This window comes from Protomyctophum bolini (genome assembly GCF_963924005.1).
Source record: "Protomyctophum bolini genome assembly, chromosome: 7".
Lineage (NCBI taxonomy): Eukaryota > Metazoa > Chordata > Actinopteri > Myctophiformes > Myctophidae > Protomyctophum > Protomyctophum bolini.
In genome coordinates this window covers 3,621,861-3,643,342 of record NC_137868.1, presented here as the reverse complement: position 1 = coordinate 3,643,342, position 21,482 = coordinate 3,621,861, and the positions used below count along the sequence as shown (strand labels likewise).

Below are 21,482 nucleotides of genomic sequence, written 5' to 3'. Positions count from 1 at the left end.
CATTCCGTTCCCTCCTGCCCAGAACAAGGATAAAAAGGAAGTGAAACCCCGGACCCGTTCCTGCCAACACCAGGACATCACACCACACACACACACACACACACACACACACACACACCACAACCATCTATAGCTTTCTTCCACTCCCGCTGCGACACGTCGTGGGCTTGTAGATCGGCTATTTTTGGTTGGCACACAGCCGAGTGAAAATCTGGCATTCTTTCTGACACCATTATATCTGTAACCCATTCTGACCTGAGATCAGATTCTAAAAAAGGTCTTCTAGTGGGCGCTGCAGTGAGCTTGTACGTGGGCTATTTTCACAAGGATTGCCTCTTTCTTACGTGAAATGTGGTATTAGAAAAGGCCTTAATAGTCCTTAAATTGTCACTTTAGAAATGTGCAGATACCCTGCTGTACAGTATGTATAGCCTACTGTTATGTCGGTTTGATTTTACTGTTGAGTGAGAAAACAATGTTGTCTCAATGGGCCTATGGGCTATAGTTCCAAACATTGGAACTATCCCATTGAGACAAAGCGGGGTGCCTATGGGCTATAGTTCCAAACATTGGAACTATCCCATTGAGACAAAGCGGGGTGCCTATGGGCTATAGTTCCAAACATTGGAACTATCCCATTGAGACAAAGCAGGGTGCCTATGGGCTATAGTTCCAAACATTGGAACTATCCCATTGAGACAAAGCGGGGTGCCTATGGGCTATAGTTCCAAACATTGGAACTATCCCATCGAGACAAAGCGGGGTGCCTATGGGCTATAGTTCCAAACATTGGAACTATCCCATCGAGACAAAGCGGGGTGCTATGGGCTATAGTTCCAAACATTGGAACTATCCCATTGAGACAAAGTGGGGTGCCTATGGGCTATAGTTCCAAACACTGGAACTATCCCATTGAGACAAAGCGGGTGCCTATGGGCTATAGTTCCAAACATTGGAACTATCCCATTGAGACAAAGCGGGGTGCCTATGGGCTATAGTTCCACACATTGGAACTATCCCATTGAGACAAAGTGGGTGCCTATGGGCTATAGTTCCAAACATTGGAACTATCCCATTGAGACAAAGCGGGTGCCTATGGGCTATAGGCACCTGACCTGTATACCAAGTGGTTCTCATACTTTTTTCTTTTTTTTTTGTCTTGACTCTTGAATATAATATATCCGTATGGGCGACGGGTCCCTGGTGCAAAATACTTTCAGATTTCCAGATAGCCTAATTCAATATTATGTTGTGGGTCCTTGATGTGAAAATGTTTGAGAGCCACAAGCCCAAATAAAGCAACTACACTTTAGATACTGTGCTTAGTAGCTTAGTAAGCTATTGAAAAATAGCAGATCTACAAGCTCGTAGCGCGCCACTCGTAGGTCTGCTATTTTTGAAAAAAATCGAAGAACGACTGACATTTTTTAGAATCTGATCTCAGGTCAGAATGGGTTATTAAATCAGACCAGTGTGTGTCCAGTGGACACCTCGTATGAATCTGATCTCAGGTCAGAACAGAATGGGTTAAAAGGCGTTCAATTTAAGGCGTTCCTCGCTTCACGTTTGCAAGGCCCTTTAGCGACAGAAGTGTGTGTGTGTGTGTGTGTGTGCGTGCGTGTGTGTGAGTGTGTGTGTGTGTGTGCGTGCACGTGTGTGTGCGTGCGTGCTCTTACTCGGATGGTCTCCTCCAGGCGTGCGTTGGGGTTCCCCTGGCTGATGATGAAGATGAAGATGGTGGGATTCCCCAGGCAGGGTTTTAGCGTCACTCCCGTGAACCGATACAAGCAGCAGCAACAATGTTACCATAGAGGACGAGGAGGAGGAGGAGGAGGAGGCACGCCACGCGCCACACGCTCGCCGTAGACTGCAGAGCATGTCGGCCTTTTGAGCAGTGCCCGCAGCCACTCCAATGGACAGCTGTGTGCGCCTGTCCGTCCGTCCGTCCGTCCGTCCGTTTTTGAGTACGGACAGCTGCAATACCGCTGGGTGACCTGAAGCGGCAGCGTCGAGCAGCCTCAAGGGCCACAGACAGTACAGCCGTTGAGCGTCACACTGACCACTATAACAATAGCACAGCACACACACACACACACACACACAGTACACACACAGCCTGACCTGCACTGCTCAGTTCACACAGGTGTGATTGTTGACTGCACTACTACTACTATAAACATCAACAATCGTGTTAATAAAAGTATCTGACCAATCACGTCGTTGAACACTCACGGCATATGGCTTAATATAAAAGTATTGTCAATGTGTCGTTTGCTTAAAGTCTCGTCAACATGTTGTCGTTTACTTTGAAGTACTATTGTCAAATAACGGTCCCTATATATGGTTTATAGTTTATATAAAGTCATATGAGGGAAACGACTTGTCTACGCCAACGACCCAGTCCGACCCCAACATCCATCATGAGCCGGGAACAGTTCACAGTCACACCCCACACCACTCACTACCGGGTCACTGCCCCCCCCCCCCCCCCACACACACACACACACACACACACACACACACTGTGACTCCCCCTGCCGCGACCACGTGTCATCACATGACGTCACAGTTGATCATTATGACCTAGAAGTTCTGTTTATAATCCAGCCGGTGTGCAGAGTTACTCCTATCCGCTCCAGCGTTGTAGTTGTATAGAAGTGTCAATGATCCAATTTATAGCTCCGACGTGGTGTGCGTCCCACTCCACGCCGCTGTGTAAACGCGGAGGAAAGCGGTCGTTTTTACACACAGGGGAAAGCGTCACTTGAACAGATAGAAAGGCGTCATCTAAACAGGGCAAAGCGTCATTTAACATTTAAACGAGGAAAGCGACATTTAAGCAGAGAAAGGCGTCATTCCAGACACAAGAGGAAAGCGTTGTTTTTTTTTAATTAAAACGCAGGAGGACAGGGAAAGCGTCCATGCAGCGTCCAGTGTGTGTCTCCCTCTCGGACAGTCAAAAATGCGTCATTTGAACAGAGATAAGGGCGTCATTTAGAGAGAGGAAAGCCTCGTCATGTAGCGGTCAGTCAGTCAGCTGGTCAACTCTGTTTCAACGCAACACAGAGTGGTGTTGTTGTGATAATCCTCTCTGTCCAGCGCCGTGCTCCGGTCGTTCAGTTCAGCCTCCCGCAGTCTGCCTTCTAATCTAAACAGAGACAGGCGGTGGTCCAGTGAGTCCAGATAGTTTCCTCCTAAACAGTGTTGAAGACAAACACAGTCACAGCTAGAGGAACAGAGAGAGAAACAGCTCCTATAATCCGGGGGTCTCTCTCCCAATGTTATACACTTTCTATTCAAACACTCTCAAGGATCAGGAGGAGGTGCTAGAGGGTTGCCAGATCATGCGGAGGAAACAGGCTATGTCTCGTACTTTTTTTTTGTTTTTGTCTTGAATATAATATAATATCCGTATGGGCGACGGGTCCCTGGTGCAAAATACTTTCGGATTTCCAGATAGCCTAATTCAATATTATGTTGTGGGTCCTTGATGTGACTCTCTCTCTCTCTCTGTCTGCCTGCCTGTCTGCCTGCCTGCCTGCCTGCCTGCCTGTCTGCCTGCCTGCCTGCCTGCCTGCCTGCGTGCCTGTCTGTCTGTCTGTCTGTCTGTCTGTCTGTCTGTCTGTCTGTCTGTCTGTCTGTCTGTCTGTCTGTCTGTCTGTCTGTCTGCCTGCCTGCCTGCCTGCCTGCCTGCCTGCCTGTCTGTCTGTCTGTCTGCCTGCCTGCCTGTTTTTCATTTCAATTCAGTGTTTTGTCAGTATAGTGTGGAAGTTTCTAGATTAGAACAATGTTAACAAAACATTGAATACAATTTGTTTCAATATTTGTACAGAAAACAATAACCATGATAAGACTGGACTTTAACACAACATAGAGTGTGTGTGTGTGTGTGTGTGTGTGTGTGTGTGTGTGTGCACACACACACACACACACACGTGAGGGTAGGTACCCTCACATGTTATCCCCGTGTCCCCTAGGGCAGGTTCCTGGTCTCTATACTGCCTCCCCCTGGCCAGCCGGGGCGCCTGACGGAGGGGAAAGGAACTGGTTGGAATAACGTGTTCCTTCCACGCGCTACGTCCATGGAAACTCCCCCCTGTCAGCTTCAAAGAAGCAGCTTGGACTCCTCATGCATAGAAGGAAGCATGATGTCAGTCCGCTGCCCTCCCAAGGTTGGCAGAGTTTTCTTTTTGATTGATTGAAATATTTATTAACAGTTTGCAGAATTACAGTACATTTCCAGCACAAACTCAATACAAACACTGTTAACTGTGAGTTGGACGACCCAATTAAGCATTATACACTTGTTTACATGCAGGGTCCACATTGTTCAATTCATCAAAACATTTAGAGACGTACAAATAGACACTTCTATATAGTTAAAGAACAGAACAGGAATTCATCATATAGGAAGCAAAAAGGGAAAAGATATATATACAGTGAGGGGAAAAGGGGGGGGGGGGATTCAGATTTTACAGGGGCCAGTTTCGAATTGCAGCCGTCCGTAGGGGCCCTTTGAGAGCGAGGGGGAGTGTAGTGCCCTGCAGGATTTGATTAGATAACTGACAGTGGATGAAAATAAATGGGTTTCAAAAGTTAATAATTGATATAGGATTAGATTTAGTCAATTTACAATTTAGGCATTTAGCAGACGCTCTTAATCCAGAGCGATTTACATTAAGCAAGAACAAAAAAGCATGGGAATACATCACATAAAAACATTTATAATGAAACATGCGTAAGCTAAGAAAGTAACAGTGGAATATCTATATAATGAAACTATACATATAAACTATACATCTATACTACTATACTATACATATGTACTATGACGTGCTATGACTACATACAATGCACTTATGCTGTCTACATAACATGCTATAAGTCTGTATCAAATGCTATCTAAGTCTACAGAAATGCTATCTAAGGGGGTATAAGGTAAGTGCTATGGGCCATGATGGAGTCTGAAAAGTTGGGTTTTCAGACTACGGCGGAAGATTGGGAGTGATGCTGCAGTTCTGACTGCAATGGGAAGTGCATTCCACAGTTTAGGAGCCAGAAGGGAGAAGAGTTTGGGACGTGTGGAGAGTTGTCCCGGCGTTTTTAGTGAGGGTACTTCCAGCTTCCCTGCATTGGCTGATCTGAGTGAGCGGGAGGGTTTGTAGGGTTCGATCATACTTGCAAGATATGGTTTTTGCTGCTTTGACCCTGTCACCCTGTCACCCTGTCACCCTGGTAAAAACGTGTGCACCTTCCCAGTGCCAAACTGAAATCTGACTGAGTGCCTGTCAATCACCTGTGTGTACACCCAATTGCCCAATACCTTCAAAATAAAAGCCTTTAACTGGAACACAAATAAACAGAAATAATAATGCATACAATAATTCTACCAAACAAATCCAACAAATAAATGTGAAATACAAGATAGTGAATAGCTCCAACAGTAATAATTGTATAGATATCAATGTTACTAATTGTCGTTAAGTGTTCCGTCTAGCTCTGCTCTTTATTTCTCACCCAGTTCTCTCCACCCCACCCCCCCCCTCTCTCTCTGTTCATTCATGTTGTTCTTTCCTGTTGTGAAAAGCATGCATGCACGCACGCACGCACGCACGCACGGTAATGTGACCCTGTTGACTCTTACTGCTAAAGTCTGCTTTCATTCAAAAAGTTTCTCGCTCTCTCTCCCCCTGAGCCACACGCACTGCACAGAGCAGCTTATACATGTATAGTCTGTTCACAGTAATCTGTCGGTTAATGTGCTTATTTACTGTATGTGTACTGTATTAGGGGTGCAACGATACATTGTAACAGCGATACGATATATCACGATGTATACATGGTTGATATTCGCCTAAATATAGACGGAGCAGCAGAAACAGTCAGTCCCGGTGGTGGGTCTCTCTCTCTCTCTCTCTCTCTCTCTCTCTCTCTCTCTCTCTCTCTCTCTCTCTCTCTCTCTCTCTCTCTCTCTCTTCTCTCGTCTGCTGTCTGCCCGCATATTTTTGTTTTTAATGGGGGGGTTTTTTGCGGCCTTTATTTTGTATTTTCAGCGGACTGACCTCATGCCTCCTTCTATGCATGAGGAGTCCAAGCTGCTTCTTTTCACCCTGACATTTCCCTGGCCGGACGCGTGGAAGGAACATGTTATTCCGACCAGTTCCTTGGCTGGCCAGGGGGAGGTAGTTTTAGAGACCAGGATTACTGCATGTTTTTGTGAGGGTACCTACCCTAGGGGACACGGGGAGAACATGTGAGGGTATACCTACCCTAGGGGACACGGGGAGAACATGTGAGGGTACCTACCCTAGGGGACACAGGGAGAACATGTGAGGGTACCTACCCTATAGGGGACACGGGGAGAACATGCAAACAAGCACTGATGACGCGGAGGAGGGAACACGCCCCCAGCGCCCACAGCATCCCCAGCTGTCAATCTTGTGATACGGTATATACGATTCAATGATTTGAAATCGATACAGTAACTATTTAGCAAATACATTACAAATACATATGTGTGAAACTTGTGGATAGTGCAGTTTTTTTTTAAGGGAAATATTTATTATTATGGATATAAAAAAGTAAACAGTGATTCTCTGGCAAATAGATGAACATTACATAATTATGGACAAACCCACACCTTGAAATGAACACAGAGAATACACACATTTTTCGATCGACCGATTGTATATTTGCTATATGGAATGGAAAAGTATATAATTAAACCCAACTTTTCCTTTTTTAAATTGCTAAATGCAATGCAAGTATACTTATAGTATTGATTACATTGATTATATCCATTGCAAAACGATAGGATACAAAATAAAACGATACAATATAGGCTATACTTCCTGTTTTCATATCGATATACTTCGATATGTTTTAAATGGATACCATCCTTATCCCATTCTGAACGGGAACCCATTTTGGCGTTAGCATCATGTTATGCTTCAGCTATTGAAAAATAGCAGATCTACAAGCTCATAGCGCGCCACCGAGTGGCGCGCTATGAGCTTGTAGGTCTGCTATTTTTGAAAAATATTTTTAGAATTTTTAGAATCTGATCTCAGGTCAGAATGGGTTAATCAGACCAGTGTGTGTGTGTGTCCAGTGGAAACCTCGTATGAATCTGATCTCAGGTCAGAATGGGTTATGTCATAACCCATTCTGACCCGAGATCAATCCATGCCCAATCCATTTTCACCGGCTTCTCATAACCGTTATGAGAAGCCGGTGAAAATGGATTGGGCATCACCAAAACGGCACTTCACTGACTGGACACCAGAGGGCAAACGCAAAAGAGGCCGAACCCAAGATCACCTGGCGTAGGACAGTGGAGGGAGAGTTGAAGACCCTGCATCACAGTGGAGATCCTTCTCTTGCTGCATGCCCTATACATGCCAGCCGGCATAAAGGGCAGTAAGTAAGTAAGAAAAGCTTTTATTTCTTACACAGGTGTGGAACCTGCTTCCTGTCTCCTATCAGAAGGTGTGTGTTCACAGGTGTGGAACCCGTTTCCCGTCTCCTATCAGAAGGTGTGTGTTCACAGGTGTGGAACCTGCTTCCCGTCTCCTATCAGAAGGTGTGTGTTCACAGGTGTGGAACCTGCTTCCCGTCTCCTATCAGAAGGTGTGTGTTCACAGGTGTGGAACCTGCTTCCCGTCTCCTATCAGAAGGTGTGTGTGTTCACAGGTGTGGAACCCGTTTCCCGTCTCCTATCAGGTGTGTGTTCACAGGTGTGGAACCCGTTTCCTGTCTCCTATCAGAAGGTGTGTGTTCACAGGTGTGGAACCCGCTTCCCGTCTCCTATCAGAAGGTGTGTGTTCACAGGTGTGGAACCCGCTTCCCGTCTCCTATCAGAAGGTGTGCAGTGTTCACAGGTGTGGAACCTGCTTCCTGTCTCCTATCAGAAGGTGTGTGTTCACAGGTGTGGAACCTGCTTCCCGTCTCCTATCAGAAGGTGTGTGTTCACGTCACACAGATACGGGAAGTAAACCCAGAGATCGCCATTTCCTGTCTTGGGTTCGACTCCGAATAGAACCCACAACCTTCTGTATTGTTGCCGTCGGTAAACAAAAAAAAACACTTACCGGTAATTTTAATTTCTATTTTAACGCATTCAGGACGGGAACCCCTTCCGGTGTTTTTAAGCATTACGTTATACTTTAGCTGTCGAAAAATAGCTGATCGACAAGCTCGTAGTGCGGCACTCGGTGCCGCGCTATACGAGCTTGTAGATCTGCGATTTCTTTTTATCTTGAAAATGTGGCGCATGATCTTTGAATATATATATTCTTTCAGAGCGAACATTTTTAACTCAAATCTTTGCTTCTGGGGCGGGGGGGGGGTCCCATGGAACAACATATTTTCAGATGTTGTATGAAAAAGGTTGAGCACCACCGACATAGAAATCCTTCAGATGGCGGTCGGAGGCCAATTACATATAGCCTAATTTGGGTCCTTAACCCATTTTGGTGTTAGCATTACGTTATGCTTTAGCTATTTTTGAAAAATCGAAGAGCGACTGACATAGAAGACATTTTTAGAATCTGATCTCAGGTCAGAATGAAAACTGTCAGGATGTAGAAGAAATTTTTAGAATCTGATCTCAGGTCAGAATGAAAACTGTCAGGATGTAGAAGACATTTTTAGAATCTGATCTCAGGTCAGAATGAAAACTGTCAGGATGTAGAAGACATTTTTTTTAATCTGATCTCAGGTCAGAATGGGTTAACATTCATGAAATAGTTGAAATAGAAATAGTTGACCACTGATAGTAGAAAATAGGTTTTTCAGGATTTAAGAAGAACATTTGGAATCTGCTCCAAGTCCTAAATGGGTTAATAAATGAACAGTAAATAGCCGTTAAACATCTCTATAGAAGTTAGTAAATTATAACAATAAAGACAAAGCAAAAATTAAGATTCAATGAAAGTTTTTAATATACATATATTTTCCCTTTCTGTATTTCTTGAGTACATTTAACTCCAAACAGAAGAGTCTTTTACAATTAGGGGTTCTCAAAGTGGCTCCTAAAATGATACTTTTAATTTACAGAATGCACCGAGGCGTTCAGAACAATATACATACAAATATCACTTGTTTAACTTCAGTTCAAATGTAATTTTGGTCCAACATTCTGATTAGATAAGAAAGAAAAGTTATTTTCCGTAAAAATTTAAGAAAAAAAAAAGATAAGAAAGAAAAGTTGAATGCAGTGAAAACTGCAGATTTACAACTCGTCACAACACGCGTCAATAAACACTGAGGAGCCTGTGTGTGTGTGTGTGTGTGTGTGTGTGTGTGTGTGTGCGTGTGTGCGTGCGTGCGTGAGCGCTCGTGCATGTGTATAAGTATGTGCGTACAAACAATTCAAACAAACACATGCACACATGCGCACACACAAACACATGCATGCTCCTCCTCCTCCTCCATCTGACTCACAGAGACACTGAGGAGTCAGTCAACCTATATACATTATACTGGACCTATATACATTATACTGGACATATACATTATACTGGACCTATATACATTATACTGGACCTATATACATTATACTGGACCTATATACATTATACTGGACCTATATACATTATACTGGACCTATATACATTATACTGGACCTATATACATTATACTGGACCTATATACATTATACTGGACCTATATACATTATGCTACACACTGTACATGTAGCTCCTCCTCCTCCTCTATCTGACTCACAGAGACACTGAGGAGTCAGTCAACCTATATACATTATACTGGACCTATATACATTATACTGGACCTATATACATGATACTGGACCTATATACATTATACTGGACCTATATACATTATACTGGACCTATATACATTATACTGGACCTATATACATTATACAGGACCTATATACATTATACTGGACCTATATACATTATACTGGACCTATATACATTATACTGGACCTATATACATTATACTGGACCTATATACATTATGCTACATACTACATGTAGCTCCTCCTCCTCCTCCTCTATCTGACTCACAGAGACACTGAGGAGTCAGAGCCGTAGACGTAGAACCCGAACCCAACATACAGAGGTCCAGTGAACGTGGACTGGAAGGTGTGCAGGTGTGTGAGTGTGTCAGAGGACACTGTGTAGAAGGACACAGTGCCAGCAGCATGGTCTAGATACACTGCTACTCTGTTGGAGGAGGAGGAGGGACTGACAGGGAGGACAGCGCCCTTATTATTGTGGCTCACAGAGTAGCTTTTATCATCACCATCACATCTCAGACTCCATGATTTATTATTGAATCCAAACAGATCGTCATCACACTGTGTGGTGATATCTCTTTGTGTCAATGCTACCTCAACATCTCCACTACACTGTACCTCACAGTAACAGCGTCCAGTCAGTTCCTCTCTACACAGCACCTGATACCAGGTCTTAAATCTGTGTGGATGAGGAGGATACTTCTGATCCTCTCTCACCTTCCTCACCTTCCTGTTGTTCTCAGACAGAGAGAGGTATTTGTGTGCTGTGTTTGGATCCAGAGTGAGTTCACACACATCTGATGAGAAGAACAACACAGTTTACAATCATATCATCATCATCATAATAATAATAATAATAATAATAATATTACAAAAAACTAAAAAAAGTAAAGCAGCGGCGGCAGCGCCGCCGCCCGGAGTGTGTGTGTGTGTGTGTGGCGGGGGGGTTGTGTGTGTGTGTGTGTGTGTGTGTGTGTGTGTGTGTGTGGCGGGGGGGTTGTGTGTGTGTGTGTGTGTGTGTGTGTGTGTGTGGCGGGGGGGTTGTGTGTGTGTGTGTGTGTGTGTGTGTGTGGCGGGGGGGTTGTGTGTGTGTGTGTGTGTGTGTGTGTGTGGCGGGGGGGTTGTGTGTGTGTGTGTGTGTGGCGGGGGGGTTGTGTGTGTGTGTGTGTGTGTGTGTGTGTGTGTGGCGGGGGGGTTGTGTGTGTGTGTGTGTGTGGCGGGGGGGTTGTGTGTGTGTGTGTGTGTGTGTGGCGGGGGGGTTGTGTGTGTGTGTGTGTGTGTGTGTGTGGCGGGGGGGTTGTGTGTGTGTGTGTGTGTGTGTGTGTGGCGGGGGGGTTGTGTGTGTGTGTGTGTGTGTGTGTGTGGCGGGGGGGTTGTGTGTGTGTGTGTGTGTGTGGCGGGGGGGTTGTGTGTGTGTGTGTGTGTGTGTGTGGCGGGGGGGTTGTGTGTGTGTGTGTGTGTGTGGCGGGGGGGTTGTGTGTGTGTGTGTGTGTGTGTGTGTGGCGGGGGGGTTGTGTGTGTGTGTGTGGCGGGGGGGTTGTGTGTGTGTGTGTGTGGCGGGGGGGTTGTGTGTGTGTGTGTGTGTGTGTGGCGGGGGTTGTGTGTGTGTGTGTGTGGCGGGGGGGGGGGTTGTGTTTGTGTGCGTGTGTGTGTGTGTGTGTGTGTGTGTGTGTGTGTGTGTGGGGCTGTGTGGCGGGGGGGGGGGGGGGTTACTTTAAACATTATTTGAATTATTATTACTATTGAGAAATAGCAGATCCACAAGCGCGACATTCGGTGCCGCGCTACGAGCTTGTAGATCTGCTATTTTTGAATAATCGTGGGCAAATCTTTGACTATATATTATTTCACAACAAACGTTTCTAAATATCTTATTAACATATTTTCAGAAGGGGGTCGGTGATCAATATATAATCTTTGGGGTCCTTGACATGAAATAGTTTGAGAACTACTGATATAGATATGTGCTATTTTAGCTATTTGTTATGAACTTGTTCAATCTCACCTCTGACACTGTGAAAAATAAAATAAATGTGATTACCGAGCTAAAAAACTAGAATTGGGAAAATATTTAATTAACTGAAATAGAAAAACTAATGAGGCTAGTGTTGATTTTGACAGCAAATTTAGAATTAGTCTTTTGAATAAATAAATATTTAGTTTAAGTCACATTTTAGTCACCTGAAATGTTGGTGTTAGTCTAGTTTTAACTGACTGACTGACTGACTGACTGACTGACTGACTGACTGACTGACGGACGGACGGACGGACGGACGGACTAAAACAAATGTAAATGTATGTACAACTAACTAACTAAATGAAATAAATAAAACAAATACATAAAGAAAATGGATGAAACAAATTAACTGCTATTTTGACCAAGGTTTTTATAGTAAACTAAAACTAACAAAATAATCTTTGTCTTTATCTAGAAAAAATAGCCAAAAATGTGTCATAATAGCTTGTAGATATGCAATTTTAGCTATTTTTTTCTGATCTCGTTCAATCTCACCTCTGACAAATAGCCAATGATTAGGCCTACTGAGAGAAAAATATAAAACTACAATTGGGACCCATTTCATTAACTGAAATAGGAAAAACTAATGAGGCTATAGTGTTGTCAGTCTGTTTCCTGTCAATCTCTACTGTATCTATCAAATAAAGGTCACACACAGCTCACAACGTGTTTGTTTCAAACCATCCTCTGCTTTGAATGGAAACGGATGGACTGTAATGCCCACATTTGACAGCTAGAGGGCACATCATGCCCATGACAGACGGTTATATGGTGACTTGATGACAGTCAGTCTTGTGATTAGTTTCCACAAGTGTAGCACTTGCCCTAGCCTGGACAACCTTACAGGCGTATGCAAAGGCTCAACTCATGTAATTTAGATAGCATTTTATGTAGACATAGAATAGCACTCTATAGTGTATCGTATAGTTTGATTATATAGATATTCCACTGTTAGACGGATGTTAGGTTCTTAGCTTACGTTTGATTCTTGATATCTATTTCTATGTATTTGATGTATTACCATGTGTTGTTCTTGCTTACTGTAAATCACTCTGGATTAATAGCGTCTGATAAATGACTACATTAAATTGTGATTGGAGGCATGTTTGTGTTAATATCACTATATTTGAACTGAAATCCTGGATATTTTTTTGCTGGAATCCTGAAAAGTAACACATTTATTTAATTTCAAATGCATTCAGTTATATAGTTATGTTAACTTTAATGAACTAAATATGAATTAATTTTACATAAAAAAGACAATTTCAATATCAGTATTAATATCTGCGTCCCGCAGATATTAACCTGCGAGTCGCATTAACTGATGGTGGGTGCCGCATGTGGCCCGCGGCCCATGTATGGTCTACACGTTATGGCTATTATCATCTTCATTCACAGTAGGATGTGAATGAGTTAATAATGTCACATGCTGATGTGGATATGAGCTGAATCTGTGGTTCTCTAATGTTTTGGCTGGGAAACACTCAACGTTTATGCACAATACGGCTCTTAAACTCTTGATTTCTACTTTCCAGCCATTCAGTTGCAATATTTTATTTCTTCTTTTTTTTTTTACACATTCCTGGCGGCCCTCCGAGGGCTCGCGACCCCCAGGTTAAGAACCTCTGTTTTAAATGTGATGCTTTGATTGAATGAATAAAACAGAATTGAATCTTACTCATCATGCTCTTCTTCAAACCTGGTGTCAGCCTGTTCACGTCACCGTGGTCCACACTGGAGAGAGGAGAGACAAAGTCACACCTGATTATCTATGATAATATACACAATGATTGATTTGATTTGAATACATTAGAATGTATTGTCAGAAATGTAATCAGTACAGGGTACAGTCAAACACCCGTCCAATGGGATCACCGGAATATGTACAGGTGGGGGAAGAAAGAAGGGAGTTATAAGGAGGTGGGGGTAGTCAAGTCACTAGACTTAAGGGGGAGGGGAGGGGGGGGGTAATAATTCCCTCTCCCTTTGGCATGCTGAAAGGTGGATTTTCAGGCCTGCTTTAAAGGACGACAGGGATTTGCATTTCTTTCCCCCTAGGGTCCCCTAGTGTAGGTACCCTCACAAAAACATGCAGTAATCCTGGTCTCTCCCTGGCCAGTCGGGGCGCCTGATGGAGGGGAAAGGAACTGGTCGGAATAACGTGTCCCTTCCACGCACTACGTCCGGCCGGGAAAACTTCCCCCTGTCGGGTGAAAAGAAACAGCTTGGACTCCTCATGCATAGAAGGGAGCATGAGGTCGAAAAAGTGTTTTTGCGAAAAATGGAGACTTATTCGCATTTTGATGTGTTTCCATCCAGATTTTGCGCAAGAGCCTTAATGCGCAAAAAAACGGCTTCATGGAAACGCACCTAGTGACTGATGGATACATTTGTGATAATACATTTTTGATAATGATTTTACACCATTAAACAATACAGAAAATCACAGTATGATTGAGAACATTGTTCTGACCAAAATGTTGTGTTGGTCTTTGTCTCACACCAGTGTCGTAGTGCTACTTTTAGAAGTGGGGGGACGCCCATAAGACACTTGCGCGTGCACAATCGCACGTGCACGCACATTTGCATGCATGCAGACACGCACTATAAAACATGCAGATGTGTATAAGCCTATTTAGAAACAGGCTTTACAATGCTTAATTGTATCCATAAAAGTAGATGACAAGTCCAAAAAACATATTTTTGCCCAAAAATGGTTTTAGGCGTGAGCGAAGTGTAGGGATGGTCCCCCCCCCCCCCCCCCCCCACACACACACACCAAGTCTCTCATACCTAAGAGTGTCCAGTTTACAGCGTGGATCCGTCACAACAGCAGTGAGCATCGCTCCGCCTGATTCTCCTGGATGATTGAAGGTCAAGTCCAACTCTCTCAAATGGGAATGGTTGGAGCGCAGAGCTGAGGTCAGAGAAGAACAGCCTTTCTCTGTGACCAGACATCCTGACAAGCTACACACACACACACACACACACACACACACACACACACACACACACACACACACACACACACACACACACACACACACACACACACACACACACACACACACACACACACACAGTGAGAAGTTTCAAAATGTTACATTCTGTTCCATTGAATTTATAAACGTATTAGGTTATATTTAAACACAGTTATACTGACTTGAGAGTCTCCAACATGCAGTGTGGACTCCCCAGTCCCTCAGCCAGAAGGTGGACTCCAGAGTCCTGAAGGTCATTATTGCTCAGGTCAACTTCTCTCAAACTAGAGCTGGAGCTGAGAGCTGACGATAACTCCTTACAGCAACTCTCTGACAGGTTACAGCCACTCAGCCTGAAGAAACAAAGCATTTCTTTATTAGATTTTCTGTTAAATAAAGATCTTATAATATATATAATGTATCCAGTTATCAGTGATCCTACAGAGCTTTATTGGATGGGTAAATCAAAATACCGGTAACACATTTTACAAGCAAAACAAGCAGCACAAGATTTACGTTGTTTATTTTATTCTTGTGTATATATATATATATATATATATATATATATATATATATATATAATACACATTAGTTAATATAAATTTCTGGCTTCTGACAAAATACTGCAGGATATGAGAACTTTTAACCCAAAGTCCAGAAGTGTATGATGCAAAAATGCATTGAATGTAGTGGTAGAGCATTTCTTTATTAGATTTTCTGTTCTTTCTTTCTTTCTTTCTTATTTTTTATACACATTAATATACATTTCTGGCTTGTGACAAAATGGTAACTGCAGGGTATTATGAGGAGAACTTAACCAAAGTCCAGAAGTGTCTTATCAATGCAAAACTGCATTGAATGAGTAGTGCCAATGACATTGGAACGAAACTGAGCGAAAAGGGACCCGACAATATGGCATATTAGAAATGTATTAGGTTATATTTAAACACAGTTATACTGACTTGAGAGTCTCCAACATGCAGTGTGGACTCCCCAGTCCCTCGGCCAGAAGGTGGACTCCAGAGTCCAGAAGGTCATTATTGCTCAGGTCAACTTCTCTCAAACTAGAGCTGGAGCTGAGAACTGACGATAACTCCTTACAGCAACTCTCTGACAGGTTACAGCCACTCAGCCTGAAGAAACATAAAGCATTTCTTTATTAGATTTTCTGTTAAATTAAGATCATATAATATATGAAATGTATATTCAGTTATCAGTGAACCTACAGAGCTTTATTGGAGGCTTGGAGCACGGGCAGCAGCCCCAGAAGAGCCTCCTCTGAAGCAGAGTATTTCTTCAGGTCAAACACGTCCAGCTCCTTTTCTGAAGACAGCAACACGAAAACCAAAGCTGACCACTGAGAAGAAGTGAGCTGGTCTGTGGAGAGACGTCCTGACGTCAGGTACTGTTGGATGTCCTCCTCCAGAGAATGATCATTCAGCTCATTCAGACAGTGGAACAGATTGATGCTTCTCTCTGGAGACGGATTCTCTCTGATCTTCTCCTTGATGTATTTGATGGTTTTATCATTGGTCTGGAAGCATTTTTTCAGCAGCCTTTCTAGGAGATGCTGATTGGTCTCCAAAGAGAGGCCCAGCAGGAAACGCAGGAACAAGTCCAGGTGTCCATTTGGACTCTGTAAGGCCTGGTTTACAGCACTTTCATAGAGGTGATGAATCTTGGATTTGAATTTCCGTCCAAATGACTTGGGCATCTTGGAGGTTGAGAGTAGGTTGTCACCAGTGTTGATGAAAGTGGTGAGGACGTGGAGGGCAGCCAGAAACTCCTGAACACTCAGATGGACAAAGCAGAACATCTTCTTCGCGTCCGCCCGACGCACCTCTCCAAATAACTGTGGGAACACTTCTGAGTACATTGATGCGTCTTTGATATCAATGCCAGATGCTTTCAGGTCTCCTTCGTAGAAGATCAGGTTGCCATTCTTCAGCTGTTTAAAAGCCAATTTCCCCAGAAACAGAAGGGCATCTGGATTTCTGTCAGGAAACTTGTCATTCTTAGTTAGCGTGAAGTGGAGGTACATGGTGGTCTGGGTCTTTGGCAGCGCTCCTTCCTTATCCGTGCTCAAAATGTCTTCCATAACGTTAGAAGTGATCCAACAGCAGATCGGGATGTGACACATGATGTGGATGCTTCGGGATTTCTGGACGTGTGAGTAGACTTTACTGGCCAGCTGCTCATCAGTGAATCTCTTGAAGAAGTATTCCTTCTTCTGGGGGTCTTTGAACCCTCTCACCTCTGTCACCCTGTCAACAGAAGGAATTTGGTCGGCAGCTGCAGGTCGTGAGGTTATCCAGAATTTAGCTTTTGGAAGCAAGTTTCCCCTGAGGAGGTTTGTCAGGAGCACGTGCACTGTGGTTGGCTTCATCGGATCAGTCCATCTCACAGTGTTCGGGAAACATAGAGGTGGCCTACATTCATCCAATCCATCAAAGATGAACACAATCTTGCACTGTTCGAAGGTGCAGATATTTATCTTCTTGGTTTCACTAAAAAAGTGATGAAGAAATCCCTCCATGCTGTACTCTTTCTTCTCAATCATCTCCAAATTCAACTCTCGGAAAGTGAATGGAAACACAAAGTCGATATGCAGGTTGGCTTTGTCTTCTGCCCAGTTCAGAGCGAACTTCTGAGCTAGTACTGATTTACCAATGCCGGCCACTCCCGTCATCATCGCTGTTTTGATGTGTTTTCCAAGTAGGCCTAAAGGTTCCACTATGTCGTCCATGTTGATTGGTGTTTCTGGTCCGGCTGTTTTCGTGTACGCCAACTCAATCTGCTTGATCTCGTGTTCTTTATTGACCTGTCCACTGCCTCCCACTGTGATGTAGACCTCTGTGTAGAGATCAACCTCACATGCGTTTTCTCCATGTTCAAGTCTAATCTTCAGATTAGACTTGAACTCTTGTCGACACAGAGCAAGAGTTTCTAAAGGACCAAAGACAAGATGACATCATTAAGTGTATGTTATAGAACGTGGTCCTCATATCGGTGTTGTTTTCGTTAACGTCAAAAGCCAATTTCTCATGACGAAGTCACGATGACTATGCTAAACACAGCTCTTTGATGACTAAAATATCACTAGATTAATGTGCGTTTTCAAAAACTGTATTGGGTGGTATACCAGACGTTCCAAAATCCATGAAATGCTGTTCAAAATATTATACAGATATTATTTCAATGGTGGCCAATCATAGGGAGGGCTCTCTTCACACAGGCTGACAGGCTGACTGACAGGCTGACTGACAGGCTGACTGACAGGCTGGCTGACAGGCTGACTGACAGGCTGACTGACAGGCTGACTGACAGGCTGACTGACAGGCTGGCTGACAGGCTGACTGACAGGCTGGCTGACAGGCTGACTGACAGGCTGACTGACAGGCTGACAGGCTGACTGACAGGCTGACAGGCTGACTGACAGGCTGACTGACAGGCTGACTGACAGGCTGACTGACAGGCTGGCTGACAGGCTGACTGACAGGCTGGCTGACAGGCTGACAGGCTGACTGACAGGCTGACTGACAGGCTGACTGACAGGCTGGCTGACAGGCTGACAGGCTGACTGACAGGCTGACTGACAGGCTGACTGACAGGCTGGCTGACAGGCTGACAGGCTGACTGACAGGCTGACAGGCTGACAGGCTGACTGACAGGCTGACAGGCTGACTGACAGGCTGACTGACAGGCTGACTGACAGGCTGACTGACAGGCTGGCTGACAGGCTGACTGACAGGCTGACTGACAGGCTGACTGACAGGCTGACTGACAGGCTGACTGACAGGCTGACTGACAGGCTGACTGACAGGCTGACAGGATGACTGACTGACAGGCTGGCTGACAGGCTGACTGACAGGCTGACTGACAGGCTGACTGACAGGCTGGCTGACAGGCTGACTGACAGGCTGGCTGACAGGCTGACTGACAGGCTGGCTGACAGGCTGACAGGCTGACTGACAGGCTGACAGGCTGACTGACAGGCTGGCTGACAGGCTGACTGACAGGCTGGCTGACTGACAGGCTGGCTGACAGGCTGGCTGACAGGCTGGCTGACAGGCTGACTGACAGGCTGACAGGCTGGCTGACAGGCTGGCTGACAGGCTGACTGACAGGCTGGCTGACAGGCTGACTGACAGGCTGACTGACAGGCTGGCTGACAGGCTGGCTGACAGGCTGGCTGACAGGCTGGCTGACAGGCTGACAGGCTGGCTGACAGGCTGGCTGACAGGCTGGCTGACAGGCTGGCTGACAGGCTGGCTGACAGGCTGGCTGACAGGCTGACAGGATGGCTGACAGGCTGACTGACAGGCTGGCTGACTGACAGGCTGGCTGACAGGCTGGCTGACAGGCTGGCTGACAGGCTGACTGACAGGCTGGCTGACAGGCTGACTGACAGGCTGGCTGACTGACAGGCTGGCTGACAGGCTGGCTGACAGGCTGGCTGACAGGCTGACTGACAGGCTGGCTGACAGGCTGACTGACAGGCTGGCTGACAGGCTGGCTGACAGGCTGACTGACAGGCTGGCTGACAGGCTGACTGACAGGCTGGCTGACAGGCTGACTGACAGGCTGGCTGACAGGCTGACAGGCTGGCAGGCTGGCTGACAGGCTGACAGGCTGGCAGGCTGGCTGACAGGCTGGCCCTTTGGTGTGGTTTGGGCTTTAGGGTGACCAGACCCAAACTGTTCATTTGAGGGACAGAATTATGGCTTGTGTGGGACAAAATGGGACGGGGGGACGGGCTTGTCTTACTTGTGGGACGCCCGGAAGGTTTTGGAAATGAGGGACTGTCCCTCGCAAAGGGGGGCATCTGGTGACCCTATAGGTGCTGTCTACTGTGCATGGGGCAGGTTGCACTGCTGGATTTTAAGATGCAAAGGGGGGCATCTGGTGACCCTATAGGTGCTGTCTACTGTGCATGGGGCAGGTTGCACTGCTGGATTTTAAGATGCAAAGGGGGGCATCTGGTGACCCTATAGGTGCTGTCTACTGTGCATGGGGCAGGTTTGCGCTGCTGGATTTTAAGATGCAAAGCTGATCTAAGACATTCTATTCTATTTTTTTGTTTGTTTCATGACTCACCCTTGTTGCACTCCCCGGTGGAGTCTTGTGATGGAGGTGATGGAGTCTCACCCTTGTTGCACTCCCTGGTCGAGTCTTGTGACGGAGGCTCAGCTCCTGCGTAAGGAGAGGAAGATGATGAAGTGAGCTCTGTGAGTGGACACAATATTTACTTATGCAATGTTGTCTATTGTCATAATGTCATTGTACAGCATACAATGATTCTATTGTCATTATACGTATAGCATGTAATGATTCTATTACATGTTATCTGCCTAAATATGTCTCAAACCGCCTCCTAAGGTCTTCCACTGCTGGCCTGCTCGCTTTGCCTAAACAAATGGCAACAAAAAAATACGGGGAAGCAGCTTTTTGCTTCTACGGGCCGACGGCGTGGAACAAACTCCCACTGTACCTTCGACAGGCAGCCTCTGTAGACACTTTTAAAGCACAGCTCAAGACCCACTTCTACAACATTGCTTTTAATTGATCTTTTATTTTTTTGTTATTCATGTCCTCACTATATTGCATTACTGCTTGTTTTTTAATGTTGTTGCCTTGCTTTTCTTTTTTTTCTCCTCCATTGTTCTGTAAAGCACTTTGAGCTGCATTTCATGTCATGAAAGGTGCTATACAAATAAAGTTTTATTATTATTATTATTGTTGTCAACGTAGCATGCAATGATTCTATTGTCATTATCTAACTAAAATGACATTCATAGATTGCCAGTAGAAGTGCCACATCGGCCTGGTAAACAGTCCAGTAGTGTACAGTCTGTAACCCCTTTTTCCAACTCACCCTCGAAAGTGTAAAGTATTCTTAAATGTCCAAAGTTTCTAACTCCCCTAATGAGGGCATCAGTTAGTCATGTTTAGGATTAGTTCAGGCATAGTTCGAGAATAGGCTGACATCAAATATTCATTTAATGCCTGAGATGGGACAATGTTTTTTTTTTGTTTTCAAACTTAAAGGAGAATTCCATGCTAGAATGCTTTCTTATCTTTCTTACCTTTCTTTGTAGTTGTTACGTCCCCACCAACGAGGTCCAGGTGTTTTTTTGTGCAAAAACTCCTTATTGGCTATTTTCCCTATACCATAAGCCCTCAATGAATTGCATTGCATTGAATGGGAATTGAATGGGGCTATGGGGTGTTATGCTAGTTCGCTTATTTCCATCGAAAGAAGTAGTAAAGTGTGCCTCTTGGGATATTATTTATGAAGAGAGGATATATACAAAGAAATTATAATTTTGAGCCATGGAAATAAGCGAATTAGCACAACACCCCATAGCCCCATTCAATTCAATGCAATTCATTTAGGGCTTATGGTAGGGGAAATAGCCAATAAGGAGCTTTTGCACAAATTAACACCTGGACCTCTTTGGTGGGGACGTAACAACTACAAAGAAAGGTAAGAAAGCCTTTTAGTATGGAATTCTCCTTTAAAGTAGCCGATCATGCTGAAGCGCGCTCCTCCGTCCCGTGATACGTACATGTAGGCTATGTGCGCGCTCACACATGTGTCACTGTGTGTGTGTTCGTGCACACAGTGCCAAACTAAATGATTTGCACCCGGGCCTATCACCTTGATGTTAGGCCACTGTGTACAGTGTGTACCTTTCTGTGTAGTAGTACAGTAGTGTGT

The 21,482-nt window shown here is 44.8% G+C and overlaps 2 protein-coding genes across 5 annotated transcripts in view; both read right to left on the bottom strand.

The window, feature by feature from the left end:
* adam15 (ADAM metallopeptidase domain 15) overlaps nucleotides 1–3,258 on the bottom strand; it is a 50,106-nt gene extending 46,848 nt beyond the window's left edge. For all 4 annotated transcript variants that reach the window (XM_080768473.1, XM_080768474.1, XM_080768475.1 and 1 more), the window contains exon 1: nucleotides 1,677–3,258. In XM_080768473.1, the coding sequence (XP_080624599.1) occupies nucleotides 1,677–1,878 (202 nt within the window). In that variant the 5' untranslated portion in view covers nucleotides 1,879–3,258. The remainder of the gene's footprint in view (nucleotides 1–1,676) is intronic.
* A 6,769-nt stretch (nucleotides 3,259–10,027) lies between these two features.
* The window catches only part of LOC308317964 (NACHT, LRR and PYD domains-containing protein 3-like), a gene marked incomplete at its 3' end in the record, with an annotated part of 80,980 nt that continues 69,525 nt past the window's right edge, over nucleotides 10,028–21,482 (bottom strand). The window contains exons 4-9 of the mRNA XM_080767310.1: nucleotides 15,988–17,707; nucleotides 15,724–15,894; nucleotides 14,944–15,114; nucleotides 14,574–14,747; nucleotides 13,459–13,514; nucleotides 10,028–10,560 (exon numbers count right to left, since the gene is read on the bottom strand). Coding sequence (XP_080623436.1) covers nucleotides 10,028–10,560; nucleotides 13,459–13,514; nucleotides 14,574–14,747; nucleotides 14,944–15,114; nucleotides 15,724–15,894; nucleotides 15,988–17,707 — 2,825 coding nt within the window. The remainder of the gene's footprint in view (nucleotides 10,561–13,458; nucleotides 13,515–14,573; nucleotides 14,748–14,943; nucleotides 15,115–15,723; nucleotides 15,895–15,987; nucleotides 17,708–21,482) is intronic.